This window comes from Ips typographus, linkage group LG9 (assembly GCF_016097725.1).
Source record: "Ips typographus isolate SLU linkage group LG9, UJ_Ityp_2.0, whole genome shotgun sequence".
Classification (NCBI taxonomy): domain Eukaryota; kingdom Metazoa; phylum Arthropoda; class Insecta; order Coleoptera; family Curculionidae; genus Ips; species Ips typographus.
In genome coordinates, this window is record NC_138430.1 from 9,539,711 (window position 1) to 9,564,641 (window position 24,931).

Consider the following 24,931-nt stretch of genomic DNA (forward strand, 5'->3'; position numbering starts at 1 on the left):
CAATAACCTGTGAAGAAATGCCAAATTGGAGCCACCAGTTCTGGTCTGATACTACGAATTTTGTCGAACAAAATGAATTTGGTGAATGTGTGGATGTCGAAGAAAACAATTTTTATCAATACAAATTTAACAATTCTATGCTAATTTCAAAAAACTTACTTACGTTAGATCCATTGTTAACCTACCTCTGTAGACCTAAAGAAATAAAATTAATTAACAAAACAAATAAATACCAAAGCCTAAAACAAGCTGACTTTTGCTAATAATTATAAAACAATCAGTACGTACTTACCATGATTGTTTTTTTACTGAGTTTAAAGGCTACCAAATGACGTATAGTGGTCTATGGCCAGGTTGGTCACTGAATGGACAAACACCCTTAAATTAAAAGGAGTATGAAATTACAAGTTTCAAATGTTGTCTCGGTACTCACCCAACAGAAAAAATGTACTGATCACAGAGCCAGATTAGAGAGAAAAGCAAAAAATGGCACTCTGAATGACAATGTTCATTACAAATTAGGACTTACCATATTCAGGAATGTACAAGAAATACTCTGCAAAAATATTTTAATTAAGTAAGTAGTATATTTGTAATAAACGACAAAACGTATAAAAAAAGTTGATTACTAAAATTATTGCCAGTTAAAATGCTTTTAAAAATTACTCATTTACACTTGTAACTAAAAGAACGTGAATCAAATTCATAAAGATAGCCTTGAATGTAAAACACAATAATGTATAATTATAACTACTTCAAAATTATAAACTTTTGCTTGTTGAACTAAATCAACTTGCTATCAGCAAATTTCTTAGCAAGATCTAAAATTTCACCGATCGGAACGGAATTGACACCACTAGCTTGGGCGGAATCGGGCTTGCCGCCCCCCTTACCGCCTACTTTCTGTGCAACAGCCTGAACCCATTCATTGGCTTTTAGACCTTTATCGATAACTTGCTTAGGTACGGAAGACAAGCAAAATATTTTATTGGAATCCGGATCGACGGAGACAAACAAAGCTGCAGTTGTGGGACTCAAAGTACGAACCTGAAAATATTCATTAAAATTCCCATGAATTATATTCAAAGGATCCTTACTTGTTTCAGTGCGCTATCCAGTGCTTTAGTATTGTTGAAAGCCTTCAGTTCTTTTACCAACACAGGCAAATCAGGATGTTCTTTAACAAATTCCTTAATTTCATCCACAACTTTATTTGCTATGGCAGTTTTTGCAGCACGGTCTTTATCGTCTAGATTCTTTTTCAATGCTTTAAGATTGTTTCTAATTTCTTCCTTTTTCCAGTACGGAATTACTGCTTGAGACACTTCGTCGGTTAGTTCAACTATTTTCCTGACGTGTTCCTTTGATTTCAGGCCATCCTTGTCTTCTTCAATTGATGACTTGATTTCGTTCAGTCTGCAATTAGTTTTTTTTTTAAAAACTGTTTAGTAGAACTTTTAGTTTTTTACCGGTTTTCCAAAACTTCATTTCTCTTTAATGCTTTCGTTGCTTCTGGTCCGGTTAAGGCCACAATACGTCTAATACCTTTTGCAATTGCTTCTTCGCTGCTGATTACAAAATCGCCAATATGACCTAAGTTGCGATACATATTAATGTTTCAAATCTGTATGAGTTTTAATATACAACGTGTATAGTCTCGGTTCAGTGACTTCTGTTGGTTGTAGACAAATTTTCATTGCCTCTAAACGAGGAAAAGTTCCATAAACCTCTAAACGCTAGTGAAAACCTTCTAAAAAGTCTACAAGTGTCTTAAACCTTCCTAGACTTATTTTAAATTGTCAGAGCCCTCTAGGAACATTCAGAAAGTTCCATAGACATCTAAATGCTAGTGAAAACCTTCTAAAAAGTGCCAGAGGATTCTACAAGTGTCTTAAACCTTTCTAGAATTGTTTTAAATTGTCAGAGGCCTCTAGGAACATTCAGAAAGTTCCATAGACCTCTAAATGCTAGTGAAAACCTTCTAAAAAGTGCCAGAGGATTCTACAAGTGTCTTAAACCTTTCTAGAATTGTTTTAAATTGTCAGAGGCCTCTAGGAACATTCAGAAAGTTCCATAGACCTCTAAATGCTAGTGAAAACCTTCTAAAAAGTGCCAGAGGATTCTACAAGTGTCTTAAACCTTTCTAGAATTGTTTTAAATTGTCAAAGGTCTCTAGAAACATTCAGAAAGTTCCATAGACCTCTAAATGCTAGTGAAAACCTTCTAGAAAGTGCCAGAGGATTCTTCAAGTGTCTTAAACCTTTCTAGAATTGTTTTAAATTGTCAGAGGCCTCTAGGAACATTCAGAAAGTTCCATAGACATCTAAATGCTAGTGAAAACCTTCTAAAAAGTGCCAGAGGATTCTTCAAGTGTCTTAAACCTTTCTAGAATTGTTTTAAATTGTCAGAGGCCTCTAAGAACATTCAGAAAGTTCCATAGACATCTAAATGCTAGTGAAAACCTTCTAAAAAGTGCCAGAGGATTCTACAAGTGTCTTAAACCTTTCTAGAATTGTTTTAAATTGTCAGAGCCCTCTAGGAACATTCAGAAAGTTCCATAGACCTCTAAATGCTAGTGAAAACCTTCTAAAAAGTGCCAGAGGATTCTACAAGTGTCTTAAACTTTTCTAGAATTGTTTTAAATTGTCAGAGGCCTCTAGGAACATTCAGAAAGTTCCATAGACATCTAAATGCTAGTGAAAACCTTCTAAAAAGTGCCAGAGGATTCTTCAAGTGTCTTAAACCTTTCTAGAATTGTTTTAAATTGTCAGAGGCCTCTAAGAACATTCAGAAAGTTCCATAGACATCTAAATGCTAGTGAAAACTTTCTAAAAAGTGCCAGAGGATTCTTCAAGTCTTAAACCTTTCTAGAATTGTTTTAAATTGTCAGAGGCCTCTAAGAACATTCAGAAAGTTCCATAGACATCTAAATGCTAGTGAAAACCTTCTAAAAAGTGCCAGAGGATTCTACAAGTGTCTTAAACATTTCTAGAATTGTTTTAAATTGTCAGAGGCCTCTAGGAACATTCAGAAAGTTCCATAGACATCTAAATGCTAGTGAAAACCTTCTAAAAAGTGCCAGAGGATTCTTCAAGTGTCTTAAACCTTTCTAGAATTGTTTTAAATTGTCAGAGGCCTCTAAGAACATTCAGAAAGTTCCATAGACATCTAAATGCTAGTGAAAACCTTCTAAAAAGTTCCAGAGGATTCTACAAGTGTCTTAAACATTTCTAGAATTGTTTTAAATTGTCAGAGGCCTCTAGGAACATTCAGAAAGTTCCATAGACATCTAAATGCTAGTGAAAACCTTCTAAAAAGTGCCAGAGGATTCTACAAGTGTCTTAAACCTTTCTAGAATTGTTTTAAATTGTCAGAGGCCTCTAGGAACATTCAGAAAGTTCCATAGACCTCTAAATGCTAGTGAAAACCTTCTAAAAAATGCCAGAGGCCTCTACAAGTATTCTACACCTTCTAAGAATTGTTTATTAAACGCATTCACATTTAATCACCGACATTTTTTGCTGGTGATTGTGAGGCAACAGTCAAAAGTCAGTGAACAGACTATATCATATTATTTTTAATATTTTGTCATCCACTTAAGCTGAAGTAAACTTTACCAGCATATTTCACGTGAGTTCCACCACAAAATTCAATAGACGTAGTTTCTCCTGCTGGGCTGAATGGGTCTTTCTCTAGCTGCTCCACAGGGATACCTGTTTAGAAACCAGTCTATTAAATCTATTCCATTGATATGCATCAATAAAACACTTCTTACCAACAGACACTATCCTAACAGGATCAGGGTAAGTTTCCTCAAAAACAGCGCGCAATCCTTTGATAGTTTTAGCAGTTGCAAGATTAGCCTCTTTAGCGTATACGGGATCATTTTTCAAAATCAAGTCTTTAGATGCCTGTTCGGCATCTTTAACCTGATTAACAGTCATGGCACCTTTATTAGTGAAATCAAATCTAAAATGTTTCAATTTTCGGTTTAAAATTTTGTATAAAATGTAAGGTTTTCACCTTAATCGGTCTGGTGCCACCAGTGACCCTCTCTGATCAGCTTCCGTCCCTAAAACCTTCCTCAGAGCGTAATTTAAAATGTGCGTTCCTGTGTGGTTGCTCATCACTAAACGTCTACGTTCTGCATCGATGTGCAAATTCACTTTATCGCCTTTGCGCAAAGTACCCTCGATATTGCCTATGTGGATGATGTAACCGCCGCGCACTTGGACGTTTTTGACCGAAAATTCTACACTGTCATCGCCGACTTTTACTAAAAATCCTACCCAATACATTTAATTAATAAAACGTTTGTATTTAAAGACATTTTGTGTATAATTAGACAACCTGTATCGTAAATCTGTCCGCCCTGCTCTGCGTAAAAGTTCGTTTTGTTCAAAAGAACGCCGCATTCTTGCCCAGAGATAACTTCATCCACAAATTGTTTATTATATCTACAAAAACATACAATCACCTATTCCTTATTTAATTTGCTGAGAAAAGAATAATTCAAGATGAGACGGAATACAGATTATTGTTACAGTAACTATTAAACCAACACTTAAAATGAGTTCTTACCTTAAACCAATAACTTCCGCTTGCCAACTTCCAAACTTGTACCCATCATCCACTTTTGCACTAGCCTCATAATCGTACTTAGGAGAATCGTCCGTAGGTGGAACTCCAAGATTTTGCAACTCAGTTATTGCGTGCACGTCAAGGTTTATTGTATCGGCAATTCCAGCCCCTTTACCCTGTAACAAGGCTTTAAATTAGTTTGATTTTCTAGGAATGGTTGAAAATGTATTACTTGAGATATTAATTGAGCTTGTTTTTTTGCTTCTTCATAAGCAGGCATATTTACGTTCAACCCCTTTTCTTCTGCCATTAGCGAGGTTAAGTCCACTGGAAAACCGTAAGTATCGTACAGTCTCCAGGCTACATCTCCTGGTAACTCTTTAGAATCGCCCAACTTGGTAATAGTTCTGTACAAATAGATTTTAGGTGAACCAGCTTGGTTATCACAGTTATATGAATAGGCAAACAAACCTGTTAAGCAGATTGCGCCCCCTACTCAACGTTTTTAAGAACTGAGTTTCTTCTTCATTGATTGTATCTACAATATACTGAGGATCTTTTCTCACTTCAGGAAAAGTGTCACCTAAAACTTCAACTACAGTATTGACCAAAGTGGAGAAAAATCCAGGTTTGGCATTAAGTTTCTCAGTGGCGTATCTTACAGCTCTGCGCAAAATTCGACGAAGAACGTACCTAACAGTTATTGAATTTTACTACAGTTCATTATTAGGTGATTCAAAACTCACCCCCTTCCGGTATTATCAGGATTACCACCGTCAGCAAGCGCTATGGTTAAAGTTCTAGCATGATCTGCTAAAACCCTATAAGCCATATCCACTCCATCAACGTCGGCTTCCCCCACCCTCCCTACAAAGTTATGCTTCAGTTTCAGACAAAATTAATTTCAGAATGCAAACGAATTTACCTTGATAAGGTGGTGCTCCTGTACCTTTTTGAATAGCGTCAAACAAAGGCACAAAAAGATCAGTGTCATAATTAGATCTACAACTTTTAATCAGTCTAACGTCTTGATTAAAATAAATATTTCAAACCTTTTATCTTGTATAACAGACACTAAACGTTCCAAACCTAAGCCACAATCAATGTGCTTTTTAGGTAAGGGTTTCAAGGTTCCATCTGGCTCTCTATTGTACTGGATAAATACGAGATTCCATATTTCCAGAACGTCAGGGTCATCCTTAATGCAGTGATTGTTTAGAAATAAATATAGTTTGCTGACTAATAAACCCCACCTGATTAACTAATTCCGGTACATCTCGGCCCCCAATTCTATCAAAGTGAAGTTCAGAACATGGTCCACAAGGACCAGTTTCCCCCATTTCCCAGAAGTTATCTTTCATTGAGCCGGGTATGACGTGAGAGGGTGGAACACCCAGTTTCAACCAAATCTATTTTTTAAAAGTTTATATGGTATGAGTGACCAATAAAACTCTTTGGTTCAGTGGTTTTAATACCTCTTTACATTCATTATCAGGTTCAAGGCCAGATTTTTCATCTCCGCCAAAATAAGTAACGTAAATCCTTTCCGCCGGCAATTTCAGTTTTTCAGTCAGAAACTCCCAAGCCCATGAACAAATTTCTTGTTTAAAATAATCACCAAATGACCAATTACCCATCATTTCAAAGAAAGTGTGATGGTAGACGTCTTTTCCGACGTCATCTAAATCATTATGTTTGCCTGAAACAAGCATAGGCTAGCTTCATGATAAGGATCAGTAATCTCAATTTTTTTAGTGAAGTTTTTATATAAAAAAATATAATTTCCAATTACTCACTCAATCTTTGATTAATTTTTGTGATCATCAATACTGATAGATATAAACAAACAAATTCCTATTCCTACAATTCTACTACAATTTTGTTGCTTAATTATTTAACAAACTAAAAAATCCAATTAAAGTAGGGATGATCTTAATTGTCTAGTTTGCACTCCTCATTTCTCATTTCTAGTAAAATTTATTACAATATCAATCACTTATGAAAACTGAATCTGACCTGTTACACTGTACCAAACAATAATAAGCTTTTATACCAACTTACCTCCTGCACGAATACATTTCTGAGTATTGACAGCTCTTACTAACTTGGACAAGTCGCTGTTAGGGTCCACAGTGCCCAAAAAAATAGGCTTGAACTGGTTCATTCCTGCATTGGCAAACAGTAAAGTTGGATCATCTAATGGTATTGTTGAAGAGGAATGATGGTAAGTATGACCTTTTCCTTTGAAAAAGTCTATGTATGCGTTCCGAACATCCTTGGCTGACATGTTGAGAGCCATTTTTCTAGTAACTTGGAATTAAGAACATATTAAAATCAGGGGTTATTCTGCAATAATTCACAATTTACACTGTAACAGATAAATTACATACCAAAAAAATTAACCAGCAATTTGATTTTAATTAAATTTCCTAAAAAAACTAAACTATGAGTAGCTTTACCTAAAATCTACCATATGTGAGATATTTTATGCATGGTAAAAGATGTGCTTCCATGTAGATATTTTCTTTTAAATATTTTATAAATTTAGTAATTTTAGATAAATAATTATATTTTTGTGTTACGTTAAAGGGTTAAAATTAAGAATATTTACCAAATTTCTAGTTGTTTTAAATAGTCCACAGTCAATATTCAAAAGTCCTCAATTTTTTTCAAGTTTGAGGTTAGTTCTCAATCTCAATGTTTATGATGACACATATTATAGAATGGTGAATGTAAAAAAAATGATGAAACTGATGAAAATGTTCAAACATATTGTGGTTTATAGTACATAGTTTTTTAAATTAATTAGTAGCTAAACTATATTCAAATAAGTTGAAAAATCAAGTCAATTTCTTTTAATATGTTTTTTAATATAAAATTTTCTTATAGTGATTAGATATGCAGTCTGAATTCATTGATAATACGACGTCACCTTGCACTTCCTACATATGTCAAATGTCAATTTGCATGTTTACTACACTAGCGCCACCATACGTGTCCCGGTGCAGTTTTCCAAACAAACGAGAACTAGCCGGATCGTATTCCATTTTGATAATTTGATTTTCAATGCGTTTTTAACGTAGCTTTTAAATTTTAACTAAGATTAAGTACATAAAACAGACAAAAATGGGTGCGCCAGCCGGGCAAGTGAGAGGAAAACGCGGGGCACCAGGACGAGGTGGCCCTATGAAACGTGGTGGACGAGGTCGAGGCGGCAACATAAATGGCGGGCCCCCGCCATTAGGACGCCCTATGCGTGGTGGACCGATGGGAATGCGGGGCGCTGGTAGACCGCCGTTGCCGCCACCACATATGCGAGGTGGTGGCCGTGGAATGGGCCGTGGCATGCAGGGTCCCCCAAGAGGTATGTCAAGACCACCTAGAGGTATGGGAGGTCCTCATAGAGGAATGACCGGTGCTCCTAGAGGTATGCTGGGGGCTCCTAGAGGCATGTCGGGAGCTCCAAGAGGCATGTCAGGTCCTCCTAGAGGTATAACTGGTGCCCCTAGAGGTAGAGGAGGTCCTGGTCCCAGGGGTATGCCACCACATGGAGTCAGGTATGTGTAATGTGTTTATATTCATCTGTAGTTCCTTTGGTAAATATTAGGGTATTTATATTTTTTATTTGCAGCCTGTCTCATATATTTCATGTTTTTTGTATGACTTTACTACCTCCATTAAGCAAGTTTCCCCATGCAACTTGGATTACCTACTTTCATTTCTGCCCTTGTCTCTGTGTCTTAGTGGTTTATAAGTTGAGTCATGGTATTGTGCACAGTCTGTAGTTTGTGATTAGTCAAAAAAAAACTGCTTTCAGCAATGTTGCTTTTTCTTGGCCAATCATAAACTACAGTGTTGTGGTTAATGCAAATACTGCACATGTCAACTTACCATTGGTATAAGGTTATTTTGGTTAGGTTTTTAATTTTGATTATCAAGGTTATGTAAAGATAAAAGTTTTAGGGAACTTTTTTGCAAATTTTTGTTTATAATATATGTTACAGCTTTTATTGTCTACACACTTTTGTATAGGATTTACAGAATCAGCTTGTTGTATAGTAACCTTTTATATTAATGTACTCCACCATGTCCTCCTTTAATTGGCATAAGCTAAGTTTGTAGAAATCAAGCTTTTGTATAAAACCTGGCTTAAATTCCAGGACTATGCATCATACTTATCTAAGCCTAGGTTTGTTAAGCTTTAAGGAAACCTGTTATTGTTTAAATGTCTAACCTGACAGTAGTCTAATTTTCACTTTGAGGAAAGCAAGTAAATACAAGAATGTCTTGCTTTCTCTCAGGGATGAAGAAATAAAAAATATCTGTTTTTATTTAAACTTCAATTCCATAATGATAGAGTAGGTAGGTACTGTACATATTTTTAAATGTTGTAAATAGTATATCTTACTTCTAAACTCAGACTCTTGGCACTTTCATATACTTATTTATATAACTGACTAAAAACTGTTCTAATTCATAAGATATGCAGCTTTTTCAGCATGTGGCTGTTCTGCTGCTTTGCTTTCAGTGTCAAGTTTTTGTACTTCACATACAAATTGCTCTTTAAAAGTTTCAAATTACTTAAATGGTCACTATAAAGCTTAAGATGCATTCTGTGTGATTCAATAGCAGTTTACTGTTAAATGTCAAATTTATTTTTTTTATGTATTATTTCTTATACATATTTTGCATGAAAATTGTTTTAGGCCACCACCACTTGGAGTAAGACCACCACCAGGAATCAGAGGACCACCACCAGGTATGCGACCACCTCCGCCTATGATGATGATGCGTCCTCCAGGTCCCCCACCTGGTAGAGGTGGTTTCAGAGGTGGCATGCGCGGAGGCATGAAACCGGGACCCTTCTTAAGGGGTGGGATGAGAGGTGGAGTTAGAGGTGGCAGAATTATGAGGAGGAATAGGCCGAGTCTGAAAAATGTGGATCTGAGCAAACCCTGGGTAACTGACGCGATTCGAGAGGAATTTGGAAAGAAAGACGAGTTATTAGTGGCTGCAAAAAATACTCAGGCCCAGGAGGATTGGGCAAAATACAGGGAACAGAGGGAAAAATGCAGTAGAATTTATCAGGAGGCGGAGAGTGCGAATGGGGAGCCCGCCGAGGTGCGTATCCCACAACTATTGCCCGAGAATAAATTTAAGCGAACTACGGCACCTATTGATTATACAGCAGACGTCAACTTATAGGTATTTCTCATTAAATAATGCCTTTTATCTGTATGTTCACATATCCTCTCCTGAGCTCCACCACTGAAAATTGTTTACATTTTTAAAGTTAATTTGTCAGCAGTGGGGCATAAAACTTGAGTTAGGTGGATTTTTCAGAAATATGAAGTATTTTGTTTTTTCTACATATTCCTATCCATCTGAGTTTTTGTTTGTGTGTGATTTTTTTGTAAACAACTTTTTACCTTGAAAATATAACATATTTACTACCTATATAGCTTAAAAAAAAATAAGATGAGGAATACCTATAAACAACTTGGAGATTTTATCTATCATAATTCATAACTCATCACTTCTAAAAAATATTTTTTCTACTCATACTCAGGTGCCAAGTGTGTTTCTTAACTGTTATTAATTTTCAAAAGCCAGAAGGATAGGTTGTCGTCTGTGATTTTAGTATGAGATAACCGTAAAATCTGCCTATCAAGTTTTGCATTCTGATTCAGACTTTGTAACTCTCTAAAATAAGTATTTGTTGATTAGTAACTTTTTTATTCAAGAGGTACAAAGTTTGTTCTTAGGCAACCTGTATAATTCAATTTTGACACTTCTATTTTTCTTCTATGCTTGAAGAACAACTGGTATGAAAACCACTAATTTTCTTCAAGTGTGGTAGGTTTTGCATGCAACTTCTTCACACAGGAACAGCACTATAATTTTTCATAAACTGCTTTGAAACTTAACTTCTTTAGTTATACAAGGTGTCCTATTGTTGGTACCTTTGTTGGGTCTCAAAGTTGTTTTGTTGAAACTATCATTGTTGAGGTTCTCTGCACTTAAAATTTACAACTGATGTACTGAACTGGTTTGGATGGAGGTATCAAAGATTGGACATTTTGTATTGTAGTTTTTTTTCGGACACTTTAAAATGTCAATTAAACTATGGGGTGCCTAAAATTATCCCTTTCAACTAGAAAAAAAGAAACTTTAAACAGTTAATAAATCTCAGGACTAAGATACTTGACATTCAAAAAGTTGTCCACCCATTTTAACAACTAGAAGAAAATTAATTATTTCTATGGTTGTTGTAATGAGGTCATATATTTTAACCAATATTTATATGGATAGAATTCAAACCCTTGGGTATCTTTACAGGGCACATACTAAACAGTTCCCAAAGAAGGCGAGACGAACAAAATTTTACAAAGTTAAGATCTAAAGTCTCAGCCTGAGGCTATATCAAGCTGCAATTGAGGTGTACAGACAACAATAGTGGCTCTCTTAATTTATAAATTGCTCCATCTGAGCCTTGATTTATAAAAAAAAGTAAATTCCGTATTTTGTCTTTATTCAATCTGTCGTTTCAGTTAAATTTTTTTAGTGTAAATTGAAAATTTTGTATGTTTTTGCAAAAATGTATAGTTGTAACTAATTCTGAATGTTCAGATGCTTGAAGTAGAGTTGTCTCTCAGTTTTTTATCATTGTAATGCCATTCTTACTTCAAAGACTAGCAACTGAATGGGCAACTAACACAGTTAAGTTCTTGAGAGTAAAAGTAATTATTATATTTAATTTATATAACTGTAGTACCAGTCCGGTGCTTCAAGTACCTTAAATGTAAATTTAGTTCGTATTTAATAAATAATGATGTCAAAAACTATTGAGCCATTGAATTATTAATACAGGGTATTTCAAATGTTCCGTAAAGGTCTACCTTTTGCCATAAGGTAAAGGCTGTAAATAGAGTTTTTGTTGAACAAAACCGTTAACGATCCATTTAAAAAAAAAAGGTTGTGGATGTCCTTAGTTTGAGCTTGAAGTGACCATCAGGCGATAGATTTGCTGTTATTCCAAAATTTCAGCTTTGCACTTTTTACCTTGTGACCAAAGGTAGACATTTACGGAACATTTGGAATACCCTGTATAGTCACATTGTGCCCCCCGTTTCTGAATTTCTTACAAAACGGAACTATCCCGCACCTATGGACAAGTATTTATTAACTGTTTTCCTGAGTAAGATTTTTTTCGAGCACAAAACTTGAGTTAATTAAAAGGTATTGTGTTAAAATGTACATTGTTTATGGGAAAATCATGTATTTTTAATGCAAAGGTTCAAGTAGACCCCTTGTAATTGACAAATCTTGAGTAGTAGACTGGAAAGATTGACCAAAGTGGCCATATCAATAAAATGGTGTTTGCTTTTTTATTCTAAACCACAAAGAAACCTTTGAAATTGCAGAATTACAAGGAATTTTAGTTTGTTAAACAGTGATTGGTATACCTGTGTGGAGATTTTTAATTTTTCCACTATTTTGAAATAACTTTTGTATTAAATGGCAATAATTATGAGTAATTCTAACTTTATTTTGAACTTAAAATACATGCGTGCGTGCCTTATTTATAGAGCAATGGATTGATACAACACTGTACGGCCGCATTAGTTTTCACACTCCATGCAACGAGCAGAGCGTTTTTGACGTAATTTGACCATTGGTCAAATTATAGTTTTGCCAAATTAGGTACGTTATCGTGACGTCAAAAACGATCTGCTCGCTCCATGGAGCTTGAAAACGATTGATATCCTATCCCACAAGTCTTGACATCATAAATGAATAGACGGGCTATTTCAGACATACTCATATTGATTATCTGACCACGTTAAATGGTTGATGGAATATGGCTTTTGATTATAAAGTGGAGGAATGTTATTTGGCTTTCACCCCGTACTATTTCTGAATACATTTTTTAAGGTTTTTTTGAATGCGGTACAGGAAAAAAAATATTAGGACTTGGAAGTCTTTTATTTCAACGTTTTAAGACAAACTGACTGTTTTATTAGGGAAACGCAGTAAATTTGATTAACATGATTTAAACGTTTACGTCCTTTAAACTTTGTTTTTAGTGTTCGATTTCAATTAAACTGTTTATTAATGGTCGCTGGAAAACCTTTTGACTGACAAGCAGTTTATTGATACAAAATTAGTTTAGTTCACTTATCAAGTTCATGGTATTAATTATAGAGAATGTTTACATTGTCATCAAATCAACCATGGGCAATTATTGTGTTTTTTGGAAGTGTAGCATAAGTCATTATCAGTCTAACAAAAAGAAAGTACCACTGGCTCGCTGTTACTCACTTAACAATACTAATAATCCGATTGAAATCTACTCAGGAAAAATATTTATGGATCCTGCAGTTCCCATGCAGTTGGTCTCCCATCTGTAAAAAACTATTTATTGACCGAAGTAGTCAACTGGGGATCAGTATCTAGTCAATATCAAGAAACTAGAAGTTTTCTTGATATGCAGGAGAGTTAAAATCAATCCGTAAGTTACAAATTTGTATTTATAAAACTGTTTCTTTTTGTTCAAGTTGACCGAGAGGCCAGTATTACGACTCTCAATGTCTTAGTTTGATATTTTTTTTTTAAATGAGCCTTACAGAAAAGGCCAGAACAAGGCTGTTTTCCTTGACTTAAATTAGTACTGTGTTTTAAAAATAGGTAGCTGACGTTTTATTTACACTCCAAAAGTGGGGTCTTGGAAGTGATGTAAGATAATAAAAAAGTGCAATTTTTAAATAACCTCCAAGAACCCTGTGTTTCTAAAACTTGTGCCTCAACTTTTTCAATTTATGATAGGGTTCTGACAGCTGGGATGATTACGTTCATGACGAAGACGAGTTGGTACCTGAAGACGAAGAAATCGACGATTATTATGAAGAATCAGTATGGTGGAGCTGTGAGGATTACAACGATCAGGAGGCTAGTTATTCCTGTGACACGTGTGAAAGAAACTTTTTCACCCAAGAGCAATATGACCAACACATGTCGGAGCATCAAACTTGTAATCTGGATGGTTGCAAATTTACGGCTCATGAAAAGATTGTGGCAAAACACATTGAAATGCAGCATGCAACTGGTAAATTTTATGATTGTAATAATGTAATAGAGTTATTATGGTACTTGTTTTAGGTTTGTTTAATAAAATCAAGTTGGACACTCCTGAGGATATCACCAAGTGGATAGAGAGTCGTAAGAAAAATTATCCTAGCAAAGAAAATATAGAGAAACGGTATCAGAAACAGGAAGAAATGATGAAGAAAGGGATTCGGATTGGCAAAAATCCGAATAAGTTTGGAAGAGACAAATTTAGATGTGAGTGTTTTTTGTCTTGTATCTTTTTACTTAGTTGTGCAAATATGCAATAGTCTAGCAGATTTTTAACAGGGAATACTATGTCTAAACACCGGTTTTGTTACAGTGGCATCCACAGCAAAACACCTAAAAACGCGACAAGTAAAAAAGAAGAAATTACGACCACTTCCTAAAGTTTCCTTAATTGATGAGAGAGCAGATTGGAACGGAAACATGTTTCCTTTCAGGGGAACTGCAGAGCTGTTTAAAGACTGTTTAGAAGAGGAGAAAGATGTGATTAGCGATGATGGAGAGGAATGGGACAATATTCCCAACGTTGTCGCGCCAAAAGTCAATAACTCATTAGGATGCTTAATGGCTGCTTACGACTCCGATAACGACGATGAAGATCTGGGAGAAACTAATCAATTACCAAATACAGGTGTAAAAGCTCAGGTAGAATCAGCACATGATAGTGATAATGAGCCACCAGACGAAGTGAAAATAGTCAAGAAGGAAGAAGAAAAGACATGCCTGGAGCCAGTCAATCCGGTTCCACCGTCAAAACCTCAAACTGAAATCAAGAGTGGAAAATATAAAAAACGAAAAAAACTGTTGCCAAAAAAAGGAGTAATGAATAGAAGAAAGGTTCAAACCAATCATCAAACAACTAGGAAAAGAAGCCACACTGACAATTTCCCTCATAGTCGGTTTAAACGACGGAAAGTCACTTTACTTGAAAAACTACTGGAAAACGAAATAAGGCATGAAAGAAACATGTTGCTGCAATGTGTGAGGTACGTGGTTCAAAATAATTTTTTTAAAAGCTAGTGATAGTCTTAAGGTGTATTTTCTGTGATATGTTTTTATTTAAATTTACTAATAAGTGAATAAAAATGTATTGTGTTTATTTTTTTGATACTTTTGTTGTATAACCACGGCTGACAACCCAATAACACTATGTAACCAAATTTGGGTCATGTTTGGTCCCATTGAATAAAAGTGTTTTTTTTTTTTGCTTTCTTGGGTGCCAAATAGTGGGAAGTGGCTCTCGAAAAATTGGAATAAGCTCAGAATTTTTCCTATATTTTTGCAAAGAGAAGAAATTTTCAGTGTCTTGGTCAATGTGAAGTTTTAGGGGGGTCAGAAGATTTTAAAAGAAGCTAATCCAGGTAACACAAAGTCGTGGGTTGGCTTCTTTTGAGGTTCCCTGACCATCCTAGAACCTCACATTGACAAAAACCCCGGCTCACTGCTAAAATAGGGCAAATTTTGGCAAAAACTCGAAAAGTGCTATTTTCCTGAGCTTATGCTAATTTTTCGGGAGTTTTCAATGACCGGTTTCCACTATTTGGGACCAAGAAACCCAAAAGAATACGTTTTGTCCATTGGGACCAAACATGACCCAAATTTTGTAGTGAATTAGTGCTCAAAGCTACACATTTTCAGATGATGTCCCTGCTACTTTCCCAACCTCACCATGTCCTAGCAAAGTGTTCAAAAATTACTTGATGTCATGTCAGGATTGCAAGATGGTTGATCAAGATTTCCCTTCCTGTCCAAAATGCTTAAAAAGCAGTAATTTGTGATCCCAGAATTTCTTTACATTTCTGAAACCCAGTGGCTCAAATTTGTTCGTTTGTGGTATGTTTTTCTATTTTTTTCAACATTTTTAAGCCGCTTTGCCTTTCCAAAACTTGTAATGCATTTATACACTCGCTTGCGCAGAAAGCACATATACCATTCAGCAATACGTCTCTATGTAGAGAGGTTGATAAATAAAACACCGAAATTAATAACGAAATATGCCAAATTTATTAATACATTGTTATTAATATAAACAGATACCTACTTAAATTAACAAAATGTCTTAAACACTTACAAAAATATAAATTAGGTGTTTTTAGCTATGTCATGAAATGAAACAGGACTAGTAATCCAATGTATGATAGATAATGTTTCCTTGTAGCCGCCACAATCATTCTGTTTACGCTGGATGATGATTTCACTCAAAGTAATGGCTTTTCTAGATGAAGTCCATGTTGGACTGTGAATGTAAAATCCTGTAAACAAGAAACACGTTAATTTAACTGTACCAGTTTTGAATTAGAATTATAAGGAATGTGCCTATGTAACCCACGCTTATTTTTTTAATGTGTGATAGATCAAATCTACATCGATTCGATGAAATGTTTACACCGCACATCTTTCAAGTATATTTTTAGCTCATAATATGTCAACAAGTAAAATAATTTTTAACAGTTCTTTTAACTTAGGTATACAATAATACTTTGGCTTACCGGTAAATTCGTCTAGAACATTCCGGCATATAGAGCCCATAAAACTAATAGGAGTGCTATCAAGATCAGGTACGTCGTCAGTAAGCTTTTACCTTCACTGGTAGCTGGAGGCATTTTGAGTTCTGTAACAGAAATTCTAGCAATTAGCTGTACTTTCAATAAACCATACTTAATCTAAATTATTTCCTTCTCTAAAAATAATTATAATTTAAAGTGCCGTAAACATTTCAAAATGAAAACGTTATGAGTTTCTCGAAATAATCGCGTGCACGGCACAGTTACAAAAACACCATCAGTGTGTTATTTTTACTTATTTAAATCATATACATTATGGTGAACAGGAGGAAAGCCGGCTGTAAGTAAACAGAACCTGTCACGGATATTCAAAATAACTTGCTTTCGCGCTAAAACCCTTATCATTTGAATTATTAATGGGAATTTTTCGTGCATTGGATTTCGGCCAATGAATTTAGTACATGAGTGCCAGATTTGTGCTCTTTTTGAACTGTCTTTTCAAATGAAAAGGAATTCAATATCAACGAACACCAGTGGGTGGTTATATTTGAACATAAAAGCACAGTTTTCGCAGTGGGATAATGTGTATGATCTTCATGTTTCTTAACCGAGACTAGAGAGGTTTTTTAGGTACTTTTTTAAATTTAATATCTCGGGAACATGAGGAGCTAGAGAGGCCGTTTTTAACTCATTTTGTAGTATTTTTTATGCTTTTTCGAATGGCGTAGGAACGAATTTCCTGCGAATCTAAATAAAAGAGCTACGATTTTTCAAAAAGTCAAAAAATGCAATATTTGTCAAAAGTGCAATTTTGGCAAATTTTTATTTTGCTCCATAAGGGTTCTAATGCACAGCAAAGGATATATTTATACCAAAGGACCTCAAATTAAGGGAAATAACCACTTTGAACCTTTCAAAAATTCGAAAAATGCCATTTTTTGTCAAAATTTTCAATTTTTTTTTTTGCTCCATAAGGGTTCCAATGCACAGCAAAGGGCATATTTATACAAAAAAAACTTAAATTAAGTGAAATAAGCACAAAAAAAGCACTTTAAAATTTTTCACTTTTCAACAAAATTGAAAGAATGGGGGGGTACTAGAGAGGTTTTTTAGGTACTTTTTGAAATTCAATATCTCGGGAACATGAGGAGCTAGAGAGGCCATTTTTAACTCATTTTGTAGTATTTTTTATGCTTTTTCGAATGGCGTAGGAACGAATTTCCTGCGAATCTAAATAAAAGAGCTACGATTTTTCAAAAAGTCATAAAATGCAATATTTGTCAAAAGTGCAATTTTGGCAAATTTTTATTTTGCTCTATAAGGGTTCCAATGCACAGCAAAGGGCATATTTATACTAAAAAAACCTTAAATTAAGTGAAATAAGCACAAAAAAACACTTTAAAATTTTTCACTTTTCAACAAAATTGAAAGAATGGGGGGGTACTAGAGACTCGTATAAAACAGAACAATCAGTTTAAAGGTTGTGCTTCGAAATAGTTTAATAAATGTCCTTAAGAATGCAAATTTATGTGCATTATTAGCTATATTAGATCAAATACTAATTTTTTCTGGCACTCTTGGACACCCATTTTTTGATTTATTAGTTGTTTTAAAAATTGTGTTATCATCTAATTTTTAATAATGATGATTGTGCTTAGGGCACTTTTACTTCAGAATAAAAACCGTGAAATCAGACGCTACTGTTGGTCAATTTCGTCATTTCTATAAAAATTATTTTAAGAATAATAAGTTATCCGGAGGTGAAAGTAAGAACAGTGTGGTTAAATACTAAAACAAATTTTCTAGAGCATCTTTTAAAACAGCAACAATTTAATAGTTTTATAATAAATTTTGCAAAATTATTTTGGTAGTAAAAAGTGTTTTTTGAAAAACAAACTCTTACCTTTTAGAGCTAAATTCGAATAAGACGCAACCACTCACCGATACAGTTTACTGTCGTATGCGGCTTCGTGCAAATCTAAAGTTTTTTAGACAGCTCTCACCGCCACGAGATCTATTTTTATCGGGAATTCTGGATATTTTCAATTTGTTCCAAACGTCTTCAAAACACAGATCTGCTGCTAATGGATCTGTCTATCTTAGACCGGATAGACTTTTCTTTGAAGCAAGTTACAAAATATAATGAAAATTATCTTTTGTGGCACGATAATTTTATTAGAAAAATCGTTCATAAAAGTCTCTTATTAGTCTGGATACTAAGTATAATTTTTTCGTCCACATTTTTAGCTAATTTGTCTGTACTATAAAATACTACAAAACGATGTTTTCAATTTCATCTAAATTTGAATTGGAACGTTTATTTTTAACTAAAACTAATGAACTTAAGTAAACAGACTTTTATTTTGGTGTTTTGTGTTTCTTGGCAAAACACTGAATAGGTGCCACACCTTTTAATATAAACAGAATTATTTGTTTCTCTGGTTATATTAACTAGAATGTACATATTAATGGCTGTTTGAGTTGTTGGAGAACTTAAGATACAATACAGAATGTCGGAGCATAACAAACGTCCAGTGTGTAATTGTAACAATAAAAGAAAAGCTTATATGAGTATTTTAGTTTTCTCTATCACATTATTCTGGACTGTTCACTGTCATAAAATGAAATTAAACTTGATCCACACTGAATTAGCCTATATTAAAAGATCTTAATGTTCCATGAAACTGTTTTTATGTGCAAAACGTGTGGGAGTGTAACTTTTAGTAATTGTTTTGGCAGAGGTTCAACAAGAACGTTTTCTTATTAATGCTTTTTATAGCATATTGATAATATTTTTGCGTACTTTCTGATTTACATTCAGATCAACTATTCTGTGCTTCTGTCTAGTGCAGGTGTTTAAAATTATCTTTTAATCCTATAATTAATTAGACCAAATTCTAATTCAACAGTGACACGATGATTGACGCAACGTTTGTCACCCAAAATTTGTTGAACCAACCATCAGCTGGCGTTGTTTTTCTGTCAGCTTGCCCTCCCAAAATGTTTGTTGTTATGTGTCCAACGTGCAACGGTGATTGAATGACATCTATTTTTCTACTTAGAGTTTGCTAAATTTAGAACGCCGCACTGTTTTTGATTTTGCAAACATCGATTCATGTCCTTCGCTATGCAATGGCACAAATAATTAGTAAAGCCAATTTTTTATTTCTGGGCAGGTTGTTTTTGAAAGGAAACACTTGCATTATCTCAAAATAGGGGTTAAAGAATTACACTTTTTACTGTTTCCACTAATATGAAAGTGTTATTCACTATGCCCTGCTGGTCTAAAGGATAATAATACATTAATTTTCAAATTTTCCAAAAATATATTCTATGTAAGTATACAAAAATAGTTTTAATAATCTAAAACTTAAAATAAAATATTATTGCATCCTCCTTATTATAACGTAAAATGTTGAGGAATTTTGAGCATGGCAATGCTATGGCCTGAGATATGGATTTATTTCATAATGGCTAAGAACATATTTATCATTCAATAATAAATGACTCAATATCATAATTTTGATGTTCAGACTGGCAACCACCAGCATTTAACGCTAATCCAATATGATAAAAAAAACAATTATTATAAATACCAATAATTGCTAACAATTGAGGCAAGTCAACTATAAACTACCAACACTTAAAATTAAAAATGAAAGGCTTAATTTGGAATGTATTAAGTGATTAAAGCAATCCTTGGAAGACAAATAACTAATAAAAATACAAACTATTTTTATCTGCTAAACTGGAACTGCAACCCCACATACGAGAGCCCACAAGTTTTAGTCAAATATAAGTTAAAAGTATAAAAATTGTTTTAAGTTTGCTTAAAGACCACATATTTGCAATTAAAAAATAACATATAAACTTTTTCTCCATTAATTTAGACTACAGTTAAGCTGTCAAAACCTAGTCATTCAGTTGGGTTTTGCTAAATCTGTCCATTCTATGTTAACCCTATAAACTAGTCATTGCAGGGGGTCGAGCGTATGCTTTGGGAATAAAACCGTATTTTCTGGTTTTGGGGGCGTACGCCCACAGCCAACCGTCAACGGTTTGGTTGTTCAGGTCTGCGTAAATCCAGTCGCCGCGCCTGACCGTCAAATCGTCCGGAGCTTGCGCTTTGTAATCGTAAAGCATGACGAGTTCGGTGCCGTGGTACCGCAAATCGTCGGCGCTGGACGTAGTGACAGCGTGCGGATTACCGGGGTTCTGGAAATTGCTCAAACCTGGTTGGTTTTGAGCGTTTAAGTTACCTGTTAAAATAATTATGACTGTCACTAACATAGACATAAATTACGTTAATTTGTCTGTTCTGTGTTTGGACCAGATAAGGACAGAGTTTTGATAAAACATAAGAAAATTGTACCTTTTCTAGAACAACAGAACAGATAACAAATGTCTGCTATTAATATAAATAAACTGACTCAAAGTTAAGTTCAATTATTATTAATTGTGGTAAAACTGTGTTTTTGGGGCTCCAAAAATCTAGTTACAAGTATTTTCCAAGCTAACCATAATATTGACTACTCATTAAACATGTTGCTTACCTTGTATAACATTATCAGCTGGATACACAAACCCAGATGGTATAAACCCCTCTTGACCATCACTTCTTACAATCCAGTACCAGTCTGGATCTTCTCTGTTCAACACTGAAAGTAAATGGAATTTTCACACTTGACTGGCTTTAAAAAACTGTGAAAACCCACCAGTCACAAATTCTCCTCTCTCCACTGAAACGTCATTTTCATCGCGGGCTATGAAAGTATAAAGAACAATGTATCTGCCTGATGGGTCTTTTGAAAAAGGTATCATATCAGGCTCTGAATGGATGCTCACTGGACTTATTGCTCCTGTTTCTGGCTTATTTTTCCCTAGAGAATCACAGTCACTATTGTCCAGAGCAGCAGCATCACTGTTAATACACTCATTATTAAATTAATCTTAAAAAAAAATAAAAAAATTACTGTACCAGTCATGATTAATATCAGAATTATTTCCTGAATTCAAATTAGCATCTCTAGGAAGTTTTTTCTTTATTGCCATTTCAGCCAAATGGTTATTATATGGTGTACAATAAGAGAATGGTATAAAGCCTTCTTGTCTTGTATCAGGTGATATGACATAAACCCAGTCATTTTCTCTGTACAATATATTAACTATCTACAAATTTCTGGCTCTCAGTAAGTGTTTTTGATAGATTAACAATAGTTTTACCTGTCCTCTTTTTACTTCTAACTCATCATCCACACAAGGAGTGAAGTCATGAAGTACCACCATTTTTGAGTCTGGCGACAGGCCATGTTCTTTTTCAATTCCCACTCTAACAAGAGTTTCTATACTGGCTGAGCCAGTGATTCTACCCATTCCAGGTGTAGTTCCATTGTTGACTCGGCTGAGTTCTTTTTCCAGATCAACACTGGATGCTAGAAAACCCAATCTGTTTAAAACATTGACTTTGATAAGAATATGTACAAATGCAGATTAATTACATAAAGAGACTGAAAAAAAAAAACTGTACAACTTAAATTGGGTCAATCTTGTTAGTAAATGTAAAATCTGATTTTTTTACATGGAACCTGAGGCACTGGTACCATACACTTGTTTCACACTCACCCTTTTTCTTCTTCCCACGTCTAATTCTTACAGGGCATAAAAATGCCATTTTAAAATTTTCACATTCTTTAAAAATTAACTGTTTTGTGTATGGACTCCTTTTATAAAGTTTTAATAAATTAGAACCACATATTTCTTCTTGGTTCTCCTTTTGATTTTAATTTTTTTTCAGTTTTGTTAACTTGACATTTGATATGTCAATTATACGTTGATCAACAGGTGTGTCAGCTGTCAAATCTATCTCCATCTGGCGGAAAGAATGTGCAACAAGGAAGCGAGTACAAACAAAAGAAACTCCAAAACTGCTCAGTATTTTGTCTTAAATGACAATGAACAATTCTATCAAGGTTAACATTTTCTCGTAAATAAAAGCAACGAAGATACGTCAAAAAAGCCATTTAATTGTGAATTTTTTCATCTACATATTATCAAATAGTTTAATTTACATGTCATACTGTACTAATCAAAACACCTTACATTAATAAATCTGAAAATTAGCCAAAAGTATGTTTCTAACCGCATACATAGAAAAAACTAAACTAAGCATTTTAACCACGAAGAGACACAAACTGTTGAAATATTTCTAAAATATGGGGGTCCAAGTCTTGAGTAAACAGCAGCGTCTCCAAGGTGGAACTGTATTTCTGCACCTGTTCATGGTGGCTCAAAAACACCTGCTGCAATCTTCCAATAGTCCATCTATACCAATGAGTGTTGTAGTCCTTCCCATCTGTGTCGCATCTGACCAAATGCTCTGAGAGAATCATTATAAATCTTTGGAAGATGATCAGGAACAGATTTTTTTGATCAGCTTGGGCCGCCTCCAACTTTTCTTCCATCCTTTCCACCATCTCTTCTGAAGGTTTTTCTGTGTCTTCACTTTTCTTCTTCTCCTCATCACTCTCACTTTCACTGGATTCTTCAGCTCTGGCCAGTTTTTCGCGCGCCTCTGTCAGTTCTCCAGTCAACTTAACCACATGTCTATTCATCTTTTTTATGGTAAGATGCAAGATTTCCCATATGTAGTTTTTGGTAAATTCTGAGCTGATTTCCTTAGAAAAAATCCAGTTTGCTACAGCTGAACATTCCACAATTTGAGTTTTAAGCATCTTGTCAATAAGGACCACCATCATTTGTTGATGGTCGTGCCACAGTTCAAACATGTTTCTCAAAATACATATCTGGGCTTCTTCAGAGTCAGCCAAGATTTTAAACACATAGTGGAACTTTGAAATTGCTGCAAAACTGTGTGAAAAACTTTTTGATCCCAAATTCAACAGAGTTTGAACAAACACATCAATCTTTAATGGGTTGAATCTTCCATCACCTTCTTCATCAGATCTTGGGTTGGGTAAATCCTTTAAAACTGCTAAAACCTCTTCAGGAGTACACTTTTGACGAATTGTCACTACTAATTGATGGGCAGTTGCAGTGCCAGGCAGATTTACAGCTTCTGATTCTTTAGCATACTTGTATTCTGGTTCTGGTCTCACAGGAATAAAAGCAGCAAATGATTCAGGAAGAATTTCTCTTATTCTTTGGTGATAAGAGAGTCTCAAGCATTTTAACATAACCTCACGTACAAATTTTGGTTTTGGGTGGTCAGGTTCCAAATTAACACACATTTCCCAGTCTTCCCATCTCCATCTGAACTGGAAATTGCTAAGATGATAGGAAAACCAACTAACAAAACGGTCAAAGCAAGATACATTCATGGTGTCAATTCGATGAAATAGCATTTCAGTGGCTAGAGCAAGCACTTGTGGCATTGAACTAGGCTGTAATTTGCACAGCTCAATCAATATGGATCCATAGCAAATTTCCAGATATCTGGGTGTTGGCATATGAAATAGTTCTGCAAATATTACTTCAACAATGCAGTATTCAAGTGGTATTTTTAATTTATATGGGAAGTTTAATAAATGAGCTGCACAGTCTTTGCGCTCAAGATGATACATTTCAATTATAGAGTGTAAATGTTCTTCAATTAGGAATCTTTCAATTGAGTGAGCTCCTGGTAATATTGGCCCTTCTGGACAGTCAGTGTAGTCAAACAGTCTGAAGACAACCCAAGGCATTGGGTATTTATATGAATCATGATGTGGTGGTGGCAGAATACTAGGTAAATTATGCTGCAAAGCCTCACACAGAATAGAGTCAAAAGCCAAATAAGGGCGGGGAATATGTTTTTCTGCCCAATTATCCTGTCTCAACTTTCTTATTTGTGCCCACAAACAATCTAAATACTCTTCTTGAGGATGTGGACTGTCACTTGCCCAAACCTTCAAAGCATTATGATGTTTTTTTGCTCTTTTATTTAAAAACACTTCAATCTGTACAAGCAAATGTTCTAGAGCTTGTTCTTTTTTTTCATACAACTCTCTTCCAACCCAAGGCAGTGTAGAAAGTATAGCAAAAACATACCAATCCCTGCGCACTTGAGGCACTGAATCTTCATTTGCAGCATCAATCATGTTATCCAGTAACTGCAACAATGATGTAGCACTAATCACATGACAGTTAACAAGGTCAGCCAAAAACCTCAGTGAGTAGCGTGCAGCTTCCCACTTGCAACTTTTAAGGGCTTCTTTAAAAGTTTTCACCATATACTCCACAAATTCACCACCAAAATTGAAACTTTTGGCGTTCAGTAAGCCTACCAAAGTAGTGTAAATGGTGCATTTTTCCGGCATACGAATAGCACAGTCAGTTAAAATTCTGAGAATTTTCATTCGAAATGTACTCAAATCAGCTTCCAGCACGCTAGCCAACCCCTCAAGGTTTGACTCTAGAGATGACGTACTCTTTTCACCGACTCGCAATATCAGAGACTCCAGACGATCTTCAATTTCTTGATTTTCGGAAACCCTACGGCGTTTCTTGTAAGCCCTATCATAACCGTCCTCTTCCTCATGAGGCCGTCTTCTACTCATCGTCGCTTTAGTTGGAATAAGACGACTGATTGAAATACGACTCTCCTTGCAAAGGGTTTTTTTAACTGTAAATCTTTTTTTACTTTTAAAAATCCAGACACAGACGATTAAAAACGCTTACGTCCTTAATAAACATGGGTATAACATAACCAAACAAAC

At 34.9% G+C, this 24,931-nt stretch overlaps 4 protein-coding genes across 8 annotated transcripts; 1 reads left to right on the forward strand and 3 right to left on the reverse strand.

Moving 5' to 3' along the window:
- Positions 1 to 565: 565 nt before the first annotated feature.
- AlaRS (alanine--tRNA ligase, cytoplasmic) lies at positions 566 to 7,351 on the reverse strand. 2 transcript variants are annotated; one of them, XM_081987536.1, is made up of 17 exons: positions 7,193 to 7,351; positions 6,643 to 6,891; positions 6,057 to 6,280; positions 5,835 to 5,990; positions 5,634 to 5,779; positions 5,507 to 5,583; positions 5,328 to 5,448; positions 5,053 to 5,274; positions 4,814 to 4,988; positions 4,582 to 4,757; positions 4,351 to 4,457; positions 4,024 to 4,285; positions 3,776 to 3,969; positions 3,618 to 3,713; positions 1,470 to 1,593; positions 1,098 to 1,416; positions 566 to 1,047 (listed from the first exon to the last, which is right to left on the reverse strand). In XM_081987536.1, exons 2-17 carry the CDS (start codon positions 6,878 to 6,880, stop codon positions 784 to 786), a joined length of 2,901 nt encoding a protein of 966 aa, XP_081843662.1. In that variant the 5' UTR covers positions 6,881 to 6,891; positions 7,193 to 7,351; the 3' UTR covers positions 566 to 783. The 2 variants fall into 2 exon arrangements, with proteins under 2 accessions (XP_081843662.1, XP_081843663.1); XM_081987537.1 differs by lacking the exon at positions 7,193 to 7,351 and adding an exon at positions 6,972 to 6,988.
- Positions 7,352 to 7,568: 217 nt separating this feature from the next.
- Positions 7,569 to 14,812, forward strand: LOC145734265 (uncharacterized). The gene is made up of 5 exons (XM_081987540.1): positions 7,569 to 8,138; positions 9,288 to 9,702; positions 13,408 to 13,687; positions 13,741 to 13,923; positions 14,030 to 14,812. The coding sequence occupies exons 1-5, from the start codon at positions 7,708 to 7,710 to the stop codon at positions 14,731 to 14,733; spliced, it is 2,013 nt and encodes a 670-aa protein (XP_081843666.1). The 5' UTR covers positions 7,569 to 7,707; the 3' UTR covers positions 14,734 to 14,812.
- Positions 14,813 to 15,694: 882 nt separating this feature from the next.
- On the reverse strand, positions 15,695 to 22,028 carry Dlish (Dachs ligand with SH3s). Of its 4 annotated transcripts, none has more exons than XM_081987556.1 (8): positions 21,840 to 22,028; positions 21,441 to 21,649; positions 21,196 to 21,386; positions 20,933 to 21,138; positions 20,771 to 20,875; positions 18,121 to 20,449; positions 16,203 to 16,324; positions 15,695 to 15,965 (listed from the first exon to the last, which is right to left on the reverse strand). In XM_081987556.1, the coding sequence occupies exons 1-6, from the start codon at positions 21,886 to 21,888 to the stop codon at positions 20,178 to 20,180; spliced, it is 1,032 nt and encodes a 343-aa protein (XP_081843682.1). In that variant the 5' UTR covers positions 21,889 to 22,028; the 3' UTR covers positions 15,695 to 15,965; positions 16,203 to 16,324; positions 18,121 to 20,177. The 4 variants fall into 4 exon arrangements, with proteins under 4 accessions (XP_081843682.1, XP_081843681.1, XP_081843679.1 ...); XM_081987555.1 differs by having other exon boundaries at positions 18,159 to 20,476; positions 21,840 to 22,027; XM_081987553.1 differs by having other exon boundaries at positions 18,121 to 20,476; positions 21,840 to 22,027.
- A 192-nt stretch (positions 22,029 to 22,220) lies between these two features.
- On the reverse strand, positions 22,221 to 24,931 carry Cbp80 (Nuclear cap-binding protein subunit 1). Its single transcript, XM_081987538.1, has one exon. It carries the CDS (start codon positions 24,770 to 24,772, stop codon positions 22,388 to 22,390), a length of 2,385 nt encoding a protein of 794 aa, XP_081843664.1. The 5' UTR covers positions 24,773 to 24,931; the 3' UTR covers positions 22,221 to 22,387.

Bases quoted from the DNA above. Each gene is read 5' to 3' on its own strand.
- AlaRS (XM_081987536.1), bottom strand. From the start codon at position 6,880: ATGGCTCTCAACATGTCAGCCAAGGATGTTCGGAACGCATACATAGAC. The intron at 4,286-4,350 runs GTTGTCTAATTA...TGTATTGGGTAG, and splicing joins CGGACAGATTTACGATACAG to GATTTTTAGTAAAAGTCGGC. The intron at 1,417-1,469 runs GTAAAAAACTAA...AACTAATTGCAG, and splicing joins AATGAAGTTTTGGAAAACCG to ACTGAACGAAATCAAGTCAT.
- LOC145734265 (XM_081987540.1), top strand. From the start codon at position 7,708: ATGGGTGCGCCAGCCGGGCAAGTGAGAGGAAAACGCGGGGCACCAGGA. The intron at 8,139-9,287 runs GTATGTGTAATG...AAATTGTTTTAG, and splicing joins ATGCCACCACATGGAGTCAG to GCCACCACCACTTGGAGTAA. The intron at 13,924-14,029 runs GTGAGTGTTTTT...GTTTTGTTACAG, and splicing joins TGGAAGAGACAAATTTAGAT to TGGCATCCACAGCAAAACAC.
- Dlish (XM_081987555.1), bottom strand. From the start codon at position 21,888: ATGGCATTTTTATGCCCTGTAAGAATTAGACGTGGGAAGAAGAAAAAG. The intron at 21,650-21,839 runs GTGAGTGTGAAA...TGGGTTTTCTAG, and splicing joins ACGTGGGAAGAAGAAAAAGG to CATCCAGTGTTGATCTGGAA. The intron at 21,139-21,195 runs GTACAGTAATTT...GTGTATTAACAG, and splicing joins TCTGATATTAATCATGACTG to TGATGCTGCTGCTCTGGACA.
- Cbp80 (XM_081987538.1), bottom strand. From the start codon at position 24,772: ATGAGTAGAAGACGGCCTCATGAGGAAGAGGACGGTTATGATAGGGCT.